At 36.2% G+C, this 21773-nt stretch overlaps 2 protein-coding genes across 4 annotated transcripts in view; both read right to left on the bottom strand.

The window, feature by feature from the left end:
- The window catches only part of SLC26A7 (solute carrier family 26 member 7), a 100571-nt gene extending 86752 nt beyond the window's left edge, over window positions 1-13819 (bottom strand). For 2 of the 3 annotated variants that reach the window (XM_081266852.1, XM_081266851.1), the window contains exon 1: window positions 13234-13819. In XM_081266852.1, coding sequence (XP_081122978.1) covers window positions 13234-13426 — 193 coding nt within the window. In that variant the 5' untranslated portion in view covers window positions 13427-13819. The remainder of the gene's footprint in view (window positions 1-13233) is intronic. The other variant, XM_081266850.1, reaches the window with a different exon arrangement.
- LRRC69 (leucine rich repeat containing 69) overlaps window positions 13428-21773 on the bottom strand; it is a 135221-nt gene continuing 126875 nt past the window's right edge. Inside the window, exon 9 of the mRNA XM_081266853.1 lies at window positions 13428-13541. Coding sequence (XP_081122979.1) covers window positions 13536-13541 — 6 coding nt within the window. The 3' untranslated portion in view covers window positions 13428-13535. The remainder of the gene's footprint in view (window positions 13542-21773) is intronic.

Below are 21773 nucleotides of genomic sequence, written 5' to 3'. Positions count from 1 at the left end.
AGAGGGGGTAGAGAGAGAAGAGGGGAGGGGAGGGGAAGGGAGGGGGGATATTAGAGGATAGGAAAGGCAGCAGAATACAACAGACACTAGTATGGCAATATGTAAATCAGTGGATGTGTAACCGATGTGATTCTGCAATCTGTATACGGGGTAAAAATGGGAGTTCATAACCCACTTGAATCAAAGTGTGAAGTATGATATATCAAGAACTATGTAATGTTTTGAACAACCAACAATAAAAATTAAAAAAAAATAAAAGGGTATTACATAACAATATTTAAAATTGTAATTTTAGGGGGGAAATGAAGTAGTCTCTTAGCCTTGTAGTGATAGTATTATGTAAGTAAACATTAAAGAATATGTGTGAGATGGTAACACTTTTCAAAATATGATGATTTAACTCTCTTTGAAACTGTATTTTAAAAGCCAAATTGCTCTGAAAAGGTTAAATTTTACTGCTTGAAGATAATCAGGCAAGGATTAGTTAGCTCATGGGCTTCAAGTGGATAAGAGTGCAATACCAAACACTAATGCTCACATGAAAATGAGGAAATACCAAACTGGGGGGAAGGTACACTTTGCTAATCTCTGACTCTGAACAAGACTGAGCAGTAATTGTCTGGTCAGACCAGGGCATACAGCTGGCACCCAGATCAGCACTCCTTTCTTACACAATTCAGTCTAAGAGCAGAAGAAAGCAATAATGATGTTTCTCTCTGTACATTGCCATTAACTAGCAATATTCCAGACAATATTCCTAGATAAAGTAAATGAAAATTATATTGGACCCATGGGACACAAAGAGTTGTTAAAAGGTTCTTTTACCCAGTCTTGGACATAAGTGCTGACTTGCACTCCTAGCAACCCAAATACAATGACACAATGGGCCTAAAATGCTAATTAGGTGATTTGCCATCTCTTTCTATTCCCTCTTGGATTAGTTTGTTTCTGATTCTGTTTTTTAACTGGGTAGGATGAGGGGGCCATGGAGAGAAAGAAGTGGGAGAGAGAGAAAATGTGTACATTCATACACAGAGTACCTGCAGATGTTAAAGGATCTCTTTCTAGCACATGATATCAGTGATTAATAGAAATAAGTTTGAAGTACCCATTGCTGGCAAATGGGTGGTCCTTAAAAGTTTGTATGATGCCTAGAAATTCTCAAACTTATTTTGAAAGATTTCTTGCAAAGCTGAAGATCTCCAACTTCTTACCTTCCAGTAGCAGAACTAAAACCTACAGGTAGAAAAACATCTGTCTAGAATTAAGCACCTACTATGTACCAGAGAGGTAATATCAATTAACAACAACTCAGATTAAAATCCATGCCTTTGTGGTGTTTCTGTTTATAATCTGCAGTTATTGTTTTATGCTCTCATAGGGAAAAGATGATAATAATCATAGTATTTATCACACACCTCAATTATACTAGATTCTACCTTGAGTACTTTATATTTTCTCATTTTTCCTCAAAGCAACCTGTAAGCTACGTATTATTATCCGTATTTTAGATATTGGAATACTAAATCTTGGAGCAGCTAAAGAACTTGCCTAAGTAATGTAGGCAGAGTTCAAAACTGAGGTCTCTGTGACAGCTATTCCACAAGTATTTATAAAGCTCTTACTATGTACTCCAGTACACTGTACTTTCTATCCCCATGGGAGATATAAAGAAGTGGAAACAACCTAAGTATCTATTAGCTGATGAATGGATAAAGAAAACATGGCATATATATGCAGTGGAGTGCTATTCAGCCAAAGAGAAAGAATGGAATCCTGTCATGTTCAACAGCACGGATGGAGCTGGAGATCATTATGTTAGGTGAAGTAAGTCAGCCAAGCAAGGAAAGACAAGTACCCGCGTGATCTCACTCATTGTGGAATGTATAAAGGTTGATCTCAGAAATTGAGAGTAGAATTGTGGTTATTAGCGGCTGGGGTTGGTGGGGGTGAAGGAGAATAGAAGGAAGGGAAAATGTTGATCAATGGGTACTATATTACGGTAAGGTAACAGGAGTGCTGGTGTTGTTTACTTCTAAGACTTGAGGAGAGAACACTACAAAGGTTATAGGAAGGAAAGGAGAAAAGGAAAAGAATATCCCAGGAAAAGTCCTAAAGAAAGAGACTTCATAATCCCACATGGTGCTGATACAAAGGACTTAAGTAGGTGACTGGCATTTTTGTAGCCCATAGATGTCAACAATATCCTCTCTAGAAGGTGTCCTCAAGGCTTCAATGGCATATTAATACTTGTAGTTGATTTTGGTCAAGAAGAGCTTTTATTTCACAGTAAGAGAGAAATGAAACCCTCCATTCAAGTATTTGTGTGTGTGTGTGTGAAAAGATAGCCACAGTACAACATTGGAAGTACTTGTATCTAAAACGAACGTAAAGAATCAAGGCCAAAGTCATGGCAAAATCCAGTGGCCAGGGCAGCAGAAAAGTTGATACAGAGAAGGAGCCATCATCAGAGATTTCTCACCTCTGTCTGACGATTATCATCTTATAATTTAATGTTTACTCAAAGTTGACAGTATAACTGCTATAATACCTTTTTTTGTCAGTAGGCCTATAGTATAGATTTTATTGGGACCAGACAATTACCCTTAAGAGTCAGTTTTCCTCTCTGTCACATGGAATTCTATAATTATGATTGATCACTTTACAAGCACTCAAAAAATAGTTAGTTTGGGTGCAAATAACATTTATAAATTAGATTCTTAGCACTTAAGGTAAGTTTCCAGATATTGGTAGACACATTCTTCAATAATACTTAAATTATTTAAATTCATCTCAAAGTTAATGGTTTACTTATCAAATGCTAAAATATTAATTATATCACTAATAATTATGCTAAAAATAGTAATCAGATTAGGCAGTATTTTCAACACCCTGCAAAACTCATGATTGCATTACATCTTATAGTCCATAAATGTTTAATAATGAGGTCATATTTGAAGTCAATGTCAGCAAAACTCCCCATCCTCTTCAAAATTGAGAGGCCCTAATGGACTAAGATTTTGATAATCACCTGTTACTCTACATTTAGTTGAAAAAAAAGTCAAATAACTCCAACAATGGTCCTAGGATAATCCACAGATAGGTCAAGAGACCAACCTAATGTTTTAATGTAAGGATAGGGACACCAACACATCACCTTCAATAACAGCTGCTGGTTGATACTTTTTTCTTTTCTCTCACCAGCCAGATTTATCCTATCACTGCCTTCCATGGGTTCAGACTCACCCACAAAAATTTGAGGCCTGCTCATATACTGTGTAGAAACTTAGAGAAGATTCAGAGTTATCAATGCTGCTGGCTTGCTAGATTGTAACTCAGAGATCTTTCTACCAAGAATCTTGGACCCACATTCTAATTCTGATTTGCTCCTACACTTTACCTAAGATTTCAACACTTTATTGAAATGACATTTTATATAATATCAATACCTATAGCTAATCAAATTTTGCTAGCTTTTTTAAGACCACTACTTTGTTCTCTATATCTATCCAATTTTTTACCACCAAACACTCATTTCATGTTTGCTATACAGATGGGACTGTATTAGTCTTCATGTTCCTAAATAAAAGCACAATTCTTTGGCAGTTCCTTGGGTTATGCAATCTACTCAAGGCAAAAAGTGGCTGAAACCAATACTCTATAAACTTTCATTAAGAAAATGTTCCCACCCTTACATACCCTCACCAGAGTGATATCTTCAAGGTTGAAATAACAAGATCATATTCTCTTGTACGCATTTCTGAGGAAAGGAAAAATAATAAGCCCCTTGTGGGCTAGATTGTTATCTTATACTTTTCTGTCTCTTTCTAAGAATATAGCAAAAGACTGTATATCCTATCAAGTATTTTTCAATAGAAATGAACAAAGACCCTAGCAAGACAGATTTCAATATTCTTGAAAACAAAATAATTAGGTAGTGGTAGGCACTTCCAAGAATTACACATACCAAATCAAACCCAAACTGTGTGGGTAATGATGAAAGTTATTTCCATCTGGTAAATGGTTTGTGGTGGTCTTAGCATTGTTATTAGCAAACCACAGTATAGCCAGCTGTCTGGTTCACACTATCAGCAGGCTCAGGGTTAAGCAACATTACAAGTGGGTCTCCCAGGGTAAATTTACATATATTCAAGAACCACCATTATGTGAAAACAAAACTCCTATCAGCACATGTTCTTTTGGTTCACAGGCAACTGTTAATCAAAAGACAGTGATTCTAATCACTAGAAGGAGTAAGGTAAATTACACCAAGTTTTCATGCTGTCAATGGCTATACATGGAAATCTCACAAGCATAAAAATAAAGAATTATCATGATCCAGAAGAGACCTACGAGATTGAGTCTTAGAAACAGTAATGATAGGAACTTTCTTTCCTACCTGACTCAAATTTGTTTTACATAGATAATAGAGGAACAAGACTACAAATGAGTAGATACCTTAACTGACTAGCAATGAATTTTGATGCCTCTTAATTAAGTTAAAGGCACGGGTTTTGAAGTCAGAAAAACTTGCATTTAAACATTCCCTCTGTCATGTTGAAATGTTTTGCTTACAAAATCAATCAGTCTGCCTTATCTATAAAACATGGGTAATAACAGCATCAAACTCTAAAGGTTTTTATAAAGACTAATATAATACACAATGAATCCTTATCACGACGTATGGCACATTTAGCATATTTAGGTATTTATCGAAAGTAGTTATGTTTATTACTGTCTGGGAAGTTACCACAAAGACAGTGGGCATCAGACTGTCTCTGAGAGATGTTCAAAGGGAAAAATTTATAGAACCTGATTAATAGAATATGGCTTTTAAGAGAAAAGGGCAATAAGGATCATTTCCAGATTTCTAGCATGAACAACTGGGTAGATGGGGGATAACTTTCATGTTAATAAAGATGGAGGACAAGGATGGGTTTGAGGAGGGAAAAGGATGTGTTCAGTTTTAAATGCATCCTTGGGAGATATTATGATGGTGTCCAATAGTTAGCTGAATATTTCTATCTAGAGCTGGAAAGAGAAATATCAGGCTGGAAATGTATTTCTGCAATTCAGCAGTAGAAAATTGGCAGTTGAAGCCATGGAAATGGATTAGCTAATGAAAAGCAAAATGTATAGAGAAAAAAGAAAAGATGATCAAGCATATACACTGAAATGAGAAAAAAAACCACCATTGTGGTTTTTTCATTGAAAGAAATGGTGTAAGATGAGCTGTAACTGTGCTGTTGAAGCTCTAGTGGGTGGGGATAGAGTCTTTCCTGGTGGGCAGACATCTACAGTGTTAGAAAGATAAGGAGGGCTCAAACTTGCTCTCTTGGACTCAGAATGAGAGACAATAAATTTCTGTAGTTGTGCCTTGGACTGCACGTGGTCAGGGTGAGAGGTGGCATCTATATGGATAGAGGAGAGCAAAAATGAGACAAAAAGGACCAAACCAGTTGAAGTTTCAGATTCATGGTATTGGTTATAGGTTCCATGGCACTAAAATTTCCTGGTACTGATTAGATTCCATGATTCTCTGTCCCTTTTATTGTCCCCTTGTCTCTAGTAAATTCTTATTCACACATTTTATCCTATGTCATCTCTGTTACATGGTAAAATATTGTTCACTGAGGCTTAAACCAGTATTAATGCACATCTCCTCTCCCTCTCTCATCCTAACCAACTCTGGCAGGGGGCCATGATCAACCCTAAAGGAAAAGAGCAACTGTTCCATGTTAAGTGTTCTTCCCACCATCTGAGCTCTCTTCTGGACTCAGCCTCAGCTTTATTTTAGCAAGGAGCCACCCCAGTCCCACCCAGGTAAAGTTTGCCATACTAGAAACATTCAGGGAAACACAAAGCAGCCAGAGAGAAAGACTGAGGCTTGGCAGGTCAATGTTTGAATCTGTCTTAGCAGGACTAGAATTGGGGGCAATTCACCTAATGTTCTGAACCTTAAAGTTCTTATCCTCATGAAAATATAAAATACAATAATATTTATCTTACTGAATTTCATAAGATGTGCAGCTTATTTAGGGAGTAATAACACTTTTATATGTTATTAAGATGATTAGCAGAAACCCAACTTAAACTCGAATAAGCAAAGAAAAAAGCTATGTGTGCTTGCACATCAAGTCATGGGTGTTCTAGCTGTTACCTCTGCTGCAACGTATCTTGGAGGTCCTGGGAAGCCATAGAGGTGCATAATCTCTACTCTCATCAACTCTAGCACAAAGGAGAAACATGTCTCCTCCTGAAAGTTTCAACACACGTGTTGGGATCCACACTGACTGGACCACATGGATCATTTTTATTCTCATTACCATTTTAAAATAATAAATTACTGGTCTGTCATATAATTAACCCAACCCTTGTGCCTGGAGTACAGATCTTATTACAGATTCAGTCACTGGCCAGAGGTCTGGAATTGTGCCAGTTATCAAGCTTCAGGCTCCAAGTCTTCACCTGGACCAATAATTGTCTGGAATCAGCTCTCAACACCAATGCACATTAGAATCAGGAAATACTACAAGTTGTGAAAAAGAAGGAAAAAAAAATGTGTCTAGGCCTGATCAGCCCCTCTAGAAAATTCTGATTTAGTTATTCAAGATGGGACCTGGGTACCAATGTTTGGTAAGCCCCAGTTGGTTCCAAAGGGCTCTCAAAGTTAAGAGTACTGGTTTAGAAGCATTCAGTCCACTGATCAGCCTGGATGGACTTCATCACTAGAGCCACACTTAAACCACGTACTATAAGTGGAAGAGGCATTAGTCCTTGTTTTAGTTAGCTTCTTTGTTACTGTGACCAAAAGGCCTGACAAGAACAATGTGGATGAGGAAAAGTGTATTTGAGGCTTATAGTTTCAGAGGTCTCTGTAGCAGTATTCCACGGTGGGAGGGATGTGGAGGAAAGCAGCTCAAGTCATGATCACCAGAAAGCACAGACAGCATCATGCTCTAGTGATAAAATATAAACCCCAGTGACTTGTTTTCTCCAACCACACCCAACTGGGTGTCTACAATTACCACCCAGTTAATCCATCAATGTATTAATCCACTAAGTCATACCTCTCATCATCAATCATTTCACCTCTACGTGTTCTTGCATTAGCTCCCACATGAGCTTGTTGGGGACACCTCAAATCTAAACCATAGTATTCCCAAAAACAAATCTGAAGCATGGCTACTAAAGACAACAGGGATGGATTTTGGGGGGCCAACACAAAAGGGTACTATTCCACAGGCCACACACCTCATCCTCACTGCTATTATAACAAACCTTCAAGTTCTCCACACCCTAAAAAAAGGAAGGTTATGGCTTTCCCATGTGGACAACTCTAAATATTATAGGGAACCTTATCCTAATAAATGTACCTTTAATTCTGAATCATCATGCTTCTACATTGAAAGAAAAGAAAATCAGAAGTGCTGAATGGAGGCTGGAGCTGTAGGGAGGGGATGGGTCATGGGGTGAGGAGAAATGGAGCCAAAGGGGAAAACCAGCAAATGTCACTAGTGCCTCTGTGTATTTTCATGAAGATCACGGAAAGTATATTTTAGACTTACTTAGTAATATTTAGCTGCCTTTGTTCCTAGAGAAGAGAAAAGTCACTAGCAGGAAGATACAGTGATTTAGGGGGTTGGAGATACATAGCCAGTATTAGTATTCCGTATCCCCAAGGCTGAGAGCATGCAGGGAAGAATTCCCAGACAAGCCTTTAATCTTCTCAATGCAGTATGCTTCAGGAATTTCCACTTATTGTTCCACATGTCACTAAGCTGCCCTCAGGAGTGCAATGAAGCTCAGCTTCCAACACATATGTTTTGGTGCCAGTAATGCCACACATTCTGCATAATTATAAGGAACATCCATCGTTTGTCTGTGGCCCAAAACTTTGTGGTTTGAACATCAGGCAACCCTATGGCAGCTTAAATTTTTCATGGTTCTGGAACAAAAATTCTAGGTGATCCCTTGGAATGCAAGGCAAAACACTCTCATTTTCCTCCCCAGGAGATTTGGTTCTTTTACAGCAAGTCATGCATTTTAGTTTTCCACCCTGTCTCAGTGCTTGAGTTTTCAGGTTGAAACACAGTAACTCCCAAGTGGTTGTGTTGGCTAGAATGTGAACTAAAGACCAGTCTGATGCTGGTTAACTTGCCAACCATGTTGGTAACATATTTTATGTGGATGACATTCTCTATAAATTTTGGCTGATCTTCAAAATACATTCAGTAGTGAGGACCTTCAAGACATCAGCTAAAGAGCATTTTGGCAGTAGGTACCTATAGAGAGTGGTTCTTACTTGGTGATGGTAATGAAGGCTCTTCAGTGTTTTACATATGTTTTTAAAGAAAATGATTTCTATTACTCCCACATGAGCCTAAGGTTTCTTTTATACTTCTTTTAAACTTCTTTCTGCATTTATTTACTTTGGGGAGGGACAATCACAATTCTGGAAGTCTGGTAAAGTCCTATTGACCCCTTCCCAGAATACTGTTTTTAAAAACAAGTAATAAAAAATCATAGGATTATGGAGAAAATATGAATATTGAAATAATACATTAGTCCAAGTTCATAGAACTGAAGGTTCTGCTGATCCAGTACAATATAGTCTTATATAATCTCTCCATATATGTTTTATTTGAGTTCAAGCATCTCAATAAACACATTAGCCGAGGTTAAACTTGTAATGGGAACACTAACAAGAAGGTGGCAGTAGACAAGGGAGTGGTGGGGACTGTGGCAGAATGTACAGTGCGTGCCCTGCCTAAAGCAGGAAGTCTCTAAGGAGATCAACAGATTTCTGCCACACGGGAATGTAGGCCCTATACGGCCATGTCTTTCTCTTTTTCAAGAGAAGCAAAGTATTTGGGTTTTTACATAAAATATCCTATTTGTCAATGTTGGCTGAAGAAAAAAGATTAACATTATTTGGAAAAAAAGAAGATGTACCTTTTACCAGATTTGTCTAGAGAGCTACAAGTGTATGACTTCAAGAAAGTAAGAGAAATTGGAAGAAACCAAATACTCATAATTTAATGTATATTTTTCACTATAGGTATCCTTAGGACCGTTACTTTTAAAACATAAGAATTAATTTAGGGCTGGGGTCGTGGCTCAGCGGTAGAGTGTTCACCTAGCAAGAGCGAGGCCCTGGGTTCAATCCTCAGCATCACATTAAAAATAAATAAATAAAATAAAGGTATTGTGTCCAACTACAGCTAAAAAATAAATATTTTTTTGAAAAAGAATTAATTTAAATTCACCTTCCTTCCTATGGCAGCACCCTGTGCAATAGAACACTCAGTGGATTAAGCTAAGGAAAGGCTTAGCTCTTCCAATGTTTATTGAAAACCTACTTCTTTGTGCTGGGCAATACAAGTTGGTAAGAATATAAAGGTGAAGGCATTGACTTCGTTTCCAGTGTTTGCAAACCAGTCTAGAAAGAGTTGCACCAAAAATCTATAATACAACGTGTTCAATAAAGACTATGATAGAGACATGTCAAAAGTGCAAAGAGTGTAGAAGGAAAGAAAACATGAGTCTTCCCAGGAGCTGGAGAGGGGTTTTCAGAGGAGAGATCTCTTTGAGCAGAGCTTTATATAAAGAGGCCCAGATTGTTCAGCATCTGAGAGGATATGCTGAAGAACTGGGCTTTTATCTGAGAGGAAATAGAGGGCTATTTAAGAATTCTGAACAGGGAAGCAGTATGTTCAAATCTTAAAGAATTCTGGCTGCAGTATGGAATGCTGTCTACAGGTGGAGACAGAACAGAGAATGAAGACTCAGGCTGGTGGCTTCAAGGGTTCAAAGGATGTATCAGGGCAGCAGCAGAGGCATGAACCAAGGTGAACTGGTGGAAAAGATACTTAAAGGATAGAAGTGAAAGAACTTTGTGTCTGCTTGTATGCTAGTGGCCAGGGTAGCAAAAAAGGAGGGAAGAATTGAGAATGACTCACAGGACTTTCTACAAGAGAAAGTCTAGCAAAAACTATGAGCATAATCCTGAAGACAGATGACCTGAGTCCAAATGTGACTTCTTTCCATTTGCTGTGTGACTTTAGGCAAGTTATTTATCTTCTATAGATACATATTTTTTACACACACACACACACACACACACACACACACACACACATATATACATATATATTTCAAGTGCTTTTAAAACAGTACTTCCACTTATCCTTTTTAATTTCATTATTAACTATTATAAATTTGGTTAGGACAGCAGTGTCACTCCATTTGTTTTAGAATACTAAATGTTGCAGCTGATGTGCTTTTAGAACACTCTAGGTTTGCATAGTAGATGTGGATCTCAGGTTGAGATCCTAGTATGGTAATAACAGTGAGAGTCTTTTATGCAGATCGTCTGAGATGGTTTTTGAGAAGAAGGTCAGGGTTTGAGTCTCTAAGACACTGGTATTGAATCGAAAGAGTAAAATGGAAAGAGCAAAATTTGTAGAGGCACTTTAGAAGAGAAGTCCAGACAAGTAGTGGGGAAAAATGAAAGATTAGTGTCTTGAAACCAAGAGAATAAAGGAGTCTAGAAAGAGTACAGCATATACAGAAAATATTATAAAGGAGTCGGGTATACTGATAACTGAAAAGCACCTATATTCCACAATTAGGAAATCTTTAATAAAGTAATTTTAAAATGACTTCTTGTCATTGACATATAGAAAACACTCAAATGCTAGTTTCCATTATACTTCTTAACTTTAAATTCATTTCTAGAGATAGTAAAATGAAAAATTATAATTAGATGGAATCATAAACTTTCCATACTTATAATGAAAAACTGAATTCAAAAATTTCATATAATTCTACTATGCTGAGTCAATACAAATCTGCTTTGAAATTCTGTAAAAGAATATTTGTTTTTTGTTTCCATTATGATGCAGGGACTAAAACTACCTCTTCTGATTTTCCTAAAGAAATGAAGCTGATAATAATTGCCAGTATCATATTAACACAAATAGGAGATGATGATATCTAAATGCCTTCCTTTCTCTGTATCCTACTGTAGTTATTTTTCTTGTCATTTTGCCTTTGGGGTCTAAAAACTACAGGGATGAAAACTGAATGTAACAGTAATTTGAAGGGAAGGATATTCATATCTTTCCAAAAGAATGTCTCCTGTTTCTAATAACATTGATATTATTAAAAAGTCTGGTTGTTTTGGCAGTGTAGAATAAAAAGTGAAAATGTTAAGAGTGTTAGCTTTGGAATCATATCCTGACTCTACCACTTATCAGGTATGAAGTCCAAGGAAAATTCCTTACTCTTCTAAACCTGCATTTCCTCATATGTAAAATGGAGAGAAGACTGTTGTCACTGAGAATGAGGGTGGTGATGTACATGAGGGGTCAGCACAGTGCCGCTTAAAACAAATGATAGCTTTATGATATTTTGTTTTTTTATCTGTCCATTGTAGATGACCATGAAAAAATTCAAGAGAGAATTGTATTTAAAAGAATAGGTACATTTAGAAGGATTAATCTTTTCATATGCCAGCAAAAACCTTTAAATTCTTCTTAGCAGTGTGACTTGTCCCTTCACTGGTAGACTTCCAAGAGAACCAGCAGCCAGATCTGTACTTTCCCATGGCACAAGAGCAGAGTAAGCTTTGTGCTATTCATCTGTTGGGGACTAACCAACGTGTTTCTTCATAGTCAATGAAATATATGACTCGTAAAATAAAATCCCTCAAAATCTATACCCAAATAAAAGCCATACAATTGACTACTAAAGACTTACAAACAAACCTCAGCATTTAGGATTTGCATCAGGCAACTTAATCATATCTCAAAATGCTCTAATTAATCTGATATTTCCCAAACATGAAAGACAAATTATTAGTAAAAACATAATTCTCTTTCATTTTGCATTAAATTAAAGCAAGATAAGTTTATAACATATACTGAAACTATCTGATGAAAAAGCCCTTTTTAGTTCATCACCTAAGTTTTCAAAGTCCATGGTGGTAGTGTTTCATTTTGAATTTTGAATTTTAAATTGAATAAAAGCAAGGCTGAAAATACCCTATCCTGTTGTTTGCCTTTGCATTTTTCTGAAAGATTACTATGCTTTGCTATTGGCAAAATGGTTATTAAAAATGTAACACAAGCCTATGTAATGAAATGGAATCCCATAAAGTATGATAGTGTTATGGATCTTAAAGTAAAGCCACCAGTGCAGATGTTCCTAATCATACTAAAAACACAAATACACAAACCAGTTTGTTCCAGCTACAGAATAATTTAATTAAAAGAGTGCTTATAATTTAACAATATAAATAACAGTTAGAGCCAGGGAGGTAGTGAAATAGCAAGGAAATATAAACCTACAGAGTCTATGCCAAGAAAACTGTTCCAAATTCTCAAGGCTGAGAAAGCCATTTCTTTCCTTGTTACAGGTAGAAAATTACTACCTAAATTAGCCAAAAACTGTGATTAATGTACCTTTAGGGAAAACACACACACACACACACACACACACACACGGTGTGTGTGTGTGTATGTGTGTGCATACTAGTTAACTAGCTTTCATGAATACAAACACCTATCTAAATCCAGAATATCATTTAGAATCTGCTTTGGGGCAGTTAAAATCATACTTCTCACCAGTTCAAATTTCTTATTGAGATATAGATGCAGTAGGTAATGGGATACAAAAATAAATCAGAATAAAACATAAGCTCTAAGGACATACAGTATTCTCTTTGCAAATAATGATCTTGGCAAAGAGCCTCCTTTTGTGCAGACAGCTCTGTTCCTTGCTTATAACAGCTCTCAAGTCAACAACAGGTAATTGTGTACTACTAATTAGGTTGAAAGACAATTGTATTCCAATCAGGAGATATTTTATAGCTTGTTTCAGTGAAGGCAAGAAATTATATCTGCAAAATCAAGTTTTAAAAGTGCACTTTCCCATAATAACTGATCTTTTACTCTAACATTGTGTGAAATTTAACATCACAACTGTGCAATGCCATTCAAAAATTGGGTCAGTGTGTAATTGTTAGCAAAAGATAGCACAGAAATTAAAGAATAATTAGGAAAACTCTTACACAAAGATATCCACACTGCTTCCCAAAGTTAATAACAGTTTCATTAAATATTCATTTTGTTATCTAAATTGTCCAGCCCAGTTCATTCATAATACCTTCCAAGAAGCAAAGCGACATCCACTCTGCAGAAAACGGGAAAACCAAATGCAGTACATTACCTTGTGTCACCTGTTGAACTGCCAACATTATCCCAGACACGGTGTCTGGAAGCAGGTTTTCTTTCAGATTGTAATGTGGTGCCCATTCCAAAATAGGTAGCCGCCTTCTGCACCACTGTTTAATGTCCTCATAATGGGGGGGATGCATCTTGCTCCAGAACATGCTTTTCTTTTTCCTCTTCGCCCCTGTCATTTTTCAGATTCCCTGTTGTAGAAGTCAACTTCTTTAGACAAGGGGGGAAAAAAAGTTGCAGAACACCTCTTTTCAATGCCAGGCTCCAATTCGTCTGTGGTTTACAATGTCAAAGCTACCCAGAAAATAAATAAGTAAGAGAGAGGGAGGGAGAAGGAAAGGGAGAGAGAGGGGGAGAGAGAGGGAGAGAGGGAGGGGAGAGGAAGATTAAAAGCACTTAAATAGATGCAGCTGAGCTATCTGTCTTATTATGATGCAGCTAATGACTGTAGATAAAAACTGTAGATGAAAACCTTGAATTCTTATCTGAATGAGGAGTGGTTCCTGTTAGTGTAATATATTTCTGATCTTGGAAAAGTAATGGGTTCGATGGTAAGTTAGTCTACAGCTCTCTTGCCAGTAATTCCCTTTATATTCACTGTAGTCTTATGTGTTTGGCTGCAATCCCAATGGCTAATGAGGTAGTTCTGGGTGTGTGTTGGAAGTAGGCTGAGCTATGCTAATGAAACCAGAAAACATCCTGCTCGTCCAGTTTCTCCCTTTAAGCTATGCAAAGTCATAAATCTGCCAGATTTACAGAAGGGTGTTGTGCAAGTTACATTCAGAGAATCCCCCATACTTTGGTGGGAGGTACATATTTTCAGCATATCCTATGATTGCCAGTTCTACAAAATTCAGAAATGTGACAGGGCCCTCTAAAGGTCCTTAGCATGTTTGATTCCCTGGTAGGTGAGGTTTTCATTCATACAGATACATTTAGTCACTGCACAGCCTGGGAAAAGACTGGCTAGTTCTCATGAACAACTGAAATTTCATCTCATGGGCTTAGAAAATAAGTAACGGTGAACAAATAATCGTGGCTTGAGTTCTTCCCTGTCTCTGAAGCTGTTCCTTCAGTTTCCTCTGACAGTTTCTCTAAGTCCTATAATTCACACACTTATGCATTGTAAGTGAAATTTATTGAGGAATAACATGGTGTTTATACTATTGTTTGAAGTGTCCCTAACTTTTTTTGTGTGCAGTATTTCCCTGTGTTCACATAACTTTGGGTGTGGGGGTCGTTACACTTTATAATACATCAGACAGACAGTCAAAGCTTTTTATTTTATGATGGCTTCCCTCAGCCCCCAGGGGAGAAAAAAAAAAAAGCCTGCATTTATGAGTTGTGTCATTGGAATTAAACCAAAAAGCCAATACACTAGCTAAAATTGTGAAGCCAAGATAAAGAATACCATGTATATAGTTTGCTGCAGTGCCTTTTAATGCCCATTTGTCCAGGGAATACAAATCTGATTTCTGGAAGCTTTTAGAATAACAAAGTACTTGGATTTGTTGGCTACTTCTAAGGATCCCTGCAGAACCTCTCCCCATTGTTTTTAAAATGAAAATGAAGAGCTACTTTCTCAGCCTTCTAAAAGATGACACCTCTTGCTTTGTATCATGTGCAATAATACTTTTTCCCCAATTCAATGAATTCTAAATGTATATAGAAAGAGAGGGAAGGAGGAGGTGGGGGAGAGAGATTTTATTTCCATCTGCAGAAGAATTTGATTTGTATTTTTCTAATTATTTATAGTACATTAGATTTTCAGATTATTCCATAGTTTGGGTTTGAGGCCTATAGTGAGCCTCATTTAGTGACTAAGTTGTAGCATTCTAACCCTATTCTCTTGGCATAAAGAGTGGATTCACCAGATAAATGTAAATCTACTTTTAATAGAGAGGCAATATTGCTTTTCCTTTACAAATGCTATCTTTAACTTTATGTCCATTCAGTATATACAAAAAGAGGTTCAGGAGCTATATATGTACTAATTATAAGATTTTCATAACCAAAATGAACACTGAAGATTTTTTTTTCCAAAAAATACCTGGGTCATAAATTCAAATCTGTGCTATGAAATGAGAAAAATAATTGGAAGCTTAACTGAAATGACCAGTGGACAGTTCTTATTTTCACTATTTATAGAATTTCAATCACTTTAACATTTGAGTTAAGTCTTTATAACAAAGAGTTCACATGAAGCCGGGCATGATGGTGCACGCCTGTAATCCCAGCAGCTGGAGGCTGAGGCAGGAGGATCACAAGTTCAAAGCCAGCCTCAGCAAAATCAAGGTGCTAAGCAACTCAGGGAGACCCTGTCTCTAAATAAAATACAAAATAGGGCTGGAGATGTGGCTCAGTTGAGTGCCCCTGAGTTCAATCCCAGATACCAAAAAGAGAAAAAAAGAGTACACCTGAAAAGTATTTCCAGAATTGAAGGTGAATCTGTGCAGATGTACTCTAGATCACATCAGGGCTAGGATTGTTCTAAAACATTTCAAGACTGGGAGAAAGGAGAAATTAGTATAATAAAATAGTTCTGAAGTCTCTCAATCAAAAATTTCCTTAAAAAATAGAATAAATCATTCCTAAAAATATTTTTCTGAAGTTTAAGTCTAGATTCCAGCTCCAGATCTTTTTCAATTCCATATGCAGATGCATTATTTAAAACATGCCCAAATCTCACTCCAGAATATGGTATCATTTCTACTTAGAATCAGCAATACCAAGTAAAGAAAATCTTATGAAGGAATTTCTTCATGCACATGAAATAAATGATTTGTCTGACCTATACAATTCAAAAAGGCTAAATATATGTATTAAGAAGTTTTTGTGACTTGAGGCAGTTAAATTTCAACATTATGTACCATCTGTAGGGGGCACACCTCCCTAAATGTCCAGGATAACACCTATACAAAAAGATGGACTTACTGTCTTCCACTTCACCCATGGACCAATGGAAAAGTTCTGAAAACATCATTTTAATTTCTGTTATCTTCAAAATCAAACCCATTAGCAAAAGTCAAGTGACCCTTCTCTGTTCCCTTACCCACTGGCAAATTTCTGATCAATCCTACTCAACATGGCATGTTTTGTAGTTTTTTTGTTTTGGTTTGGTTTTTTGGTTTTTGGTTTTGGGAACCAATCATGATTTGCTAGCCTCTGTGTGAAGAGCTATAGAAGGGGACAGGGAGGAGATATTGTTTCTGTATTTGATGAGCTCTCATTTAGTGAAGAAAACAGGAAAATGAATGACTAACTCAAGGCAGAATGGGATAAAGTGATAATTAAGTCACATAATGAATGGTAGGGAAACTCAGAAGAGAAAGACTAGCATTCCCCATGAGAAAAAAAAAGGGAGGGGGCTTTTTCATTCTGCCTTGACCCTTCATTCCAACAGGTAAATAGAGTCACTCTGCAGAACATTACCTTAACTCTTCAGTCTATCTCTAAACTAATTTCCCTAGTTACATGGTCTTTTACATTTTCTAAATGTTTATTCAATATTTACCTCTTCCATGAAACTTTCCCAGGTTCCCCAGAGTTCTACCCATGCTGTATAATCAACATTCAGGTTGATTATAAAATCTCAGGCTATTCAGAGTGTAGTGCTGTAGACATTTTCACAATTCATTGGTTTTCTTCCTTTAAATCTATTTCATGTGATTTTATTTAGTCTGGCTCATAAGATTGTAAATTCTATGAGTAGGGATTAGTCACATACTTTGCTTTGTCTCTTTCCTTAGGATCTACTAGAAGGAGCTACAACCTAGGATCTACTCAGTAAGTATGAATATACAACGTTCCTACTGCTGAAATACCCGAGAATCACTCAGTCTGTCTCAGTCTGATTTCCAGGCTGTGCTGTTAAGATATCAGGAAAATAGGTGGAGAAAGAACAAGAATTAGACACAGTAGCAGGGGAAGTAAGGAGAGACTTTATCTTTGGTGGCTCAATTTCTCCCTGTTCTTTCCCAATCTGAAGAAAGTTCTTTCAACTCGGGTCTGTCTCCTTATATTATAGAATCTGCAGAGAGGAAAAAGTAAATGGGAAGATCAGGAAAGAGGGAAGAAGCACAAGAGAGGCAGAAAAATCTCCTGAATTGGAGCTACAAAGTTTTGGGGAATTGGCCCGTGAGAGCTCCTGGAGCAATTGTGAAGTGTAAGGGATCAGGCCAGGCCTGAGTGACTTAAGAGTCTTTAGAGAAAATTTGTGCAAATTATAAATTGGATGACATTTAATGGTTTTGAGAGCCACAGATAAAGATTAACATTCTTACCTGGCACAGTAGTACATGCTTATAATTCCAGTGGCTCAGAAGGCTGAGTCAGGAGGATTGCAAGTTCAAAGCCAGCCTCAGCAAAAGTGAGGCACTAAGCAACTCAGTGAGGCCCAGTATGTAATTAAAATACAAAATAGGACTGGGGATGTGGCTCAGTGGTCAAGTGCCCCTGAGTTCAATTCCTGGTACCCCCCACCACCAAAAAAAACAGATTGACATTCTTCTGATTTTAGCACGATGCTTTACCTGTACAGAGACTGGAACATTTAGAACATTGATTTATATCCAAGTTACTTGGAAATAAAAGTTAATAAACCTTGGATGGCATCAATTTTTAATTCATATCTATTACTTCAGCACCTTGATCTGTGGCACATCTAATAAGAGGACAGTATAAAATGCTCTCATCTAGCAGAGTAAGTGGAAACTGAAAGCCACTCTATTCACTAAGCCAGGGTGGACCCATACAGAGAGACCAGCTTCTTTATCAAGTCTGCCAGACAGGATACCTTCTCCTAATTTACCCAAAGTTTCCTATAGGTTAGCAAAGCCCTGAATCCAACCTCTGTTTTAATTTTTCCAATGACTGAAATTAACAGGCTTAGAAAAACAGTCCCTTCCAATTTTCAGAAATTCTGATTTTTAGAATATTTTTTTCCTAATGATTGAACCAAGATCTGCTATTCAGATGTCTACTCTTCAGTCTTTATCCTAATTTCTATGTTTTATTACAAACTCTTCAGCTTCAGGTCTGATTAGTTTAGGGCTACCAAAAAGCCAAAATGATTAACTTTATGCTAGTATTGTTCACTTCACAAACACTACCAGATTTAAGTAAGGATGCACACTTATAAATCAATTTCAGTCCAGAATGGTACAGTTAATATTTTTCTTATGATAGGCCAATCAGTACTATACATTGAGAAAAAATTCTATGCTCTCAGAACTAATTATTAAAGAAGTTTATTTTGTTTTTCTTTGGACTGTTTCTCTACCATGTTTTTTTTAAGAGAGAAAGAGAGAGAAGAGAGAGAATTTTTTAATATTTATTTTTCAGTTTTCAGTGGACACAACATCTTTATTTTATTTTTATGTGGTTCTGAGGATTGAACCCAGCACCTCGTGCATGCCAGGCAAGCGTGTTACCACTTGAGTCACATCCCCAGCCCTACCATGTTTTTTAAATCTTTCTTCCATTGTTTTATATTCTGTACTTTTTGACTCATAATAGGGACCAAAGGGAAATACCACTATTAAAGTAATTTAAAAAAGCCTAGCAAAAGAATTACTCATACATTCAAATGCACATTTTAAAATTGACATAAGATTTTTCAGAGATTATACAGACTAAAAAAAAAAGAGGGAGTAAGAAAGAGAAGGGAGAAACGGAGGCATTAAAGAGAAAAAGGGAAGAGAACAATAAAAGATAGCATTTCACTGAGGATTAGGAAGAAAAAAGCCTTTCTCATTTCTGACCAAAAATTATAAACAGCAAGTAAAATAAACTACAGCTGGGAACCCATCACAACCGAAGAAGATTTTAAGAGGTATTTTTCCAGTATAATGTTGGAAATTTACTTCCCTAACAAATGCACAATTGAAACTGTTGCTTTAGCAGTTCTATATTTAGGAACATTAACCCTCATGCTAAAGGAAATATGTGTATAATGGAAGATTGTGATTGTCCTTTTGTGTATTCTCATTTTCCAGATACACATCCTGTGTTCCTTCAGTCATACCATATATATTTTTTCATCTTTTTACTTTTAACCTATTTGTATCTTTTTAGTTAAAGCAGATTTTTTGTAAACTTCATGTGGTCGGGTCTTCCTTTTTTAATCCAACATGACAAACTCTGCCTTATTTAGGCCACTTACATTTAATGTGATTATTAATATGATTGAGTTTAAATCTAACATCTTGCTAATGGGATTTTCTACTCTTGCTAATGGAAACTCTGTGAGCTTCTAGGATCACTTCTTCTAATTATTCCCCCAGTGTCTGTAGCATCCTCACACTCAGTGCTGATCATTACTTAATAAAACATTCTGCATATGCAGATTTGTGAGATTCTCACCCAGTGTATCTTTCTGCACACCCCCCCGCCCCCACACCTCCCCGTATTTCTTCTCTGTGAAATCTGGCTGCTTTGTCCTCTCCAGATTTCAGCTCCTTCTCTTTAATTTAGGAAGACGCCAAACTTCCAGAGTCCTCCAGCACCCCCATGCTCTGCTCTACATGACCTGGGAAACTGCCTACCAGAAGCCAAGATAATTGTAAGGCTTGTTTTGTTTACTTCCCATCTCTCTAAGATCTCTGTCCACCATTGGCTAATGTCAAAAATCTTGACAACATTGTTTCATATATTGCTTCAGGTTGTTTCATTAGTTTGAGGGACGAAGACATATCTATAGTCCATTTAACTCAAAAATGACTGGATGTGATGGTTATCCCTTTTATAATATGTCTTTCAAAGAGTCTACCCTTATCATCACCTTGCCCGTGACTTGCTTCAGCTTGTCAACTTTCCTTTCATATTTTGACACTAAAATTTAACAAAACACTTAGCAGTATTCTGGACTTTTAAAAATGTAAATAACACTACATGGTTAAATTCTAACTTTTCCCAAATACAATTCTGTTAAGTGATATATTCTCTAATCTTTTTTTTCTTCATTTTTTATTGGTGCATTATATTTATATATAATGGTGGATTTGTTGTAACATATTTATATATGCATACAATATAGCAATATAATTTGGCCAAAATAATTTCCCAATATTTCCCCTCCCATTCTTCTTTCTGGAGATTTTTATACAAATCTGAGCACGGTATTTTGTACTCAACCTCTTTGGATACCTTGTAATTGGGGGTTACAGCCTCAACATATGAATTTTGAAGAAACACCATCAGTTCATAGGATTACCCCAAAATTTATTAAGTATGCCTATATAGCTGCTATTCAAATCATTAATAAATAAGAAAAACAGACATACCTACTAGTCTATACTTGCGATTGAAATTTATTCTTTAGAACAAATTATTTGAGAACAGGCAGGTATTTAGAACTTTTTTTTTCATTGTGTCCAAAAGTTATCATCAGACTTTATAACAAACTGATTTCTGAAGTCAGAAATAAGTTGTATAAATTATGAGGCATATAATTTTTTGATATAGTGTTTCTATTTTAAGAAGATATTGAGTTTGTTTAATAACTTCATTAGACTCTCCTCCTGGACACTGAGTCCTCATCTAGAAAGAATAATAGCAAAACACTAGACTATATATACCCATTGAGTTAGAAGAAAAATGGCTAAAATCCTTCATACAGCCTTTGTTTCTATAAGAATCAGACCCCAAAAGCAAATTTTCCAACATTGTTGTAAATTAACTTATGAATTACTGTTAGGGAAATTTGGAGCTAATGTGTATCTTGTGTGTTGGCCTCATTCTCATTTATAATAGAGATTTGTGTCTAGAGGTTACCCCTAATTGCAAAGACTCAAGCAATGTGGAAACAGTTTACATAGCATTTCTGTGAGATGGTCATTTGGATTTTTATGCACAAAGTAGAAGACTATTATAACATCCAGAATTTGTGATTACTTTTAGGGTTCTTACTTACCTGAAACAAAAGTATTTTTATCAAAAGACAGCTATGATATACCTAGAAAGATAAACTCACAAAACTGAAGAATACCAAACTGCTCTCATATATGTCATTTAAATTTTCAAAAAATTAGAAGTTTCTGTTTATACATTGATTTTACTTTAGAAGATTCCTAGCTTTGTATTATTTCAATATGAACAAGGCCAAATGCAGTCCTCACATTTTAATAAGAATTCAGATGTGATTTATTTTTGTCAATATTTTCTTAATTTCTAGTTATTAAGTAATTATATTACTTTTATAAAATAGAAGATTTTGAAGAGTATAGGAACATATTGAAGAAAAAGAAAAATATGTCTCATAATCACTATTGATGTTCTAGTTTTTTTCTGAGATTTTTCTCTACTATTTAAGCATTACTATATACATAATTTTTTTACCAACTATATCAAAAGCCTTTGCCAAATCATCCAAAACCCTTAGAGAACACTATGATTATACTCAATTCCTTGATAAAGAAGTACCTGAATATATACCCATTTCCCAAGAAGTAGAGACTTTGGTTGCCTTCAATTCTTTTATTATTACAGATAACGCTAAGGGAAAGTCTTGGAATAAATCTTCATATA

This window comes from Spermophilus citellus (assembly GCF_964194105.1).
Source record: "Spermophilus citellus genome assembly, chromosome: 14".
Lineage (NCBI taxonomy): Eukaryota > Metazoa > Chordata > Mammalia > Rodentia > Sciuridae > Spermophilus > Spermophilus citellus.
The sequence above is the reverse complement of the archived record's forward strand: the minus strand, read 5'-3'. Positions and strand labels throughout refer to the sequence as shown.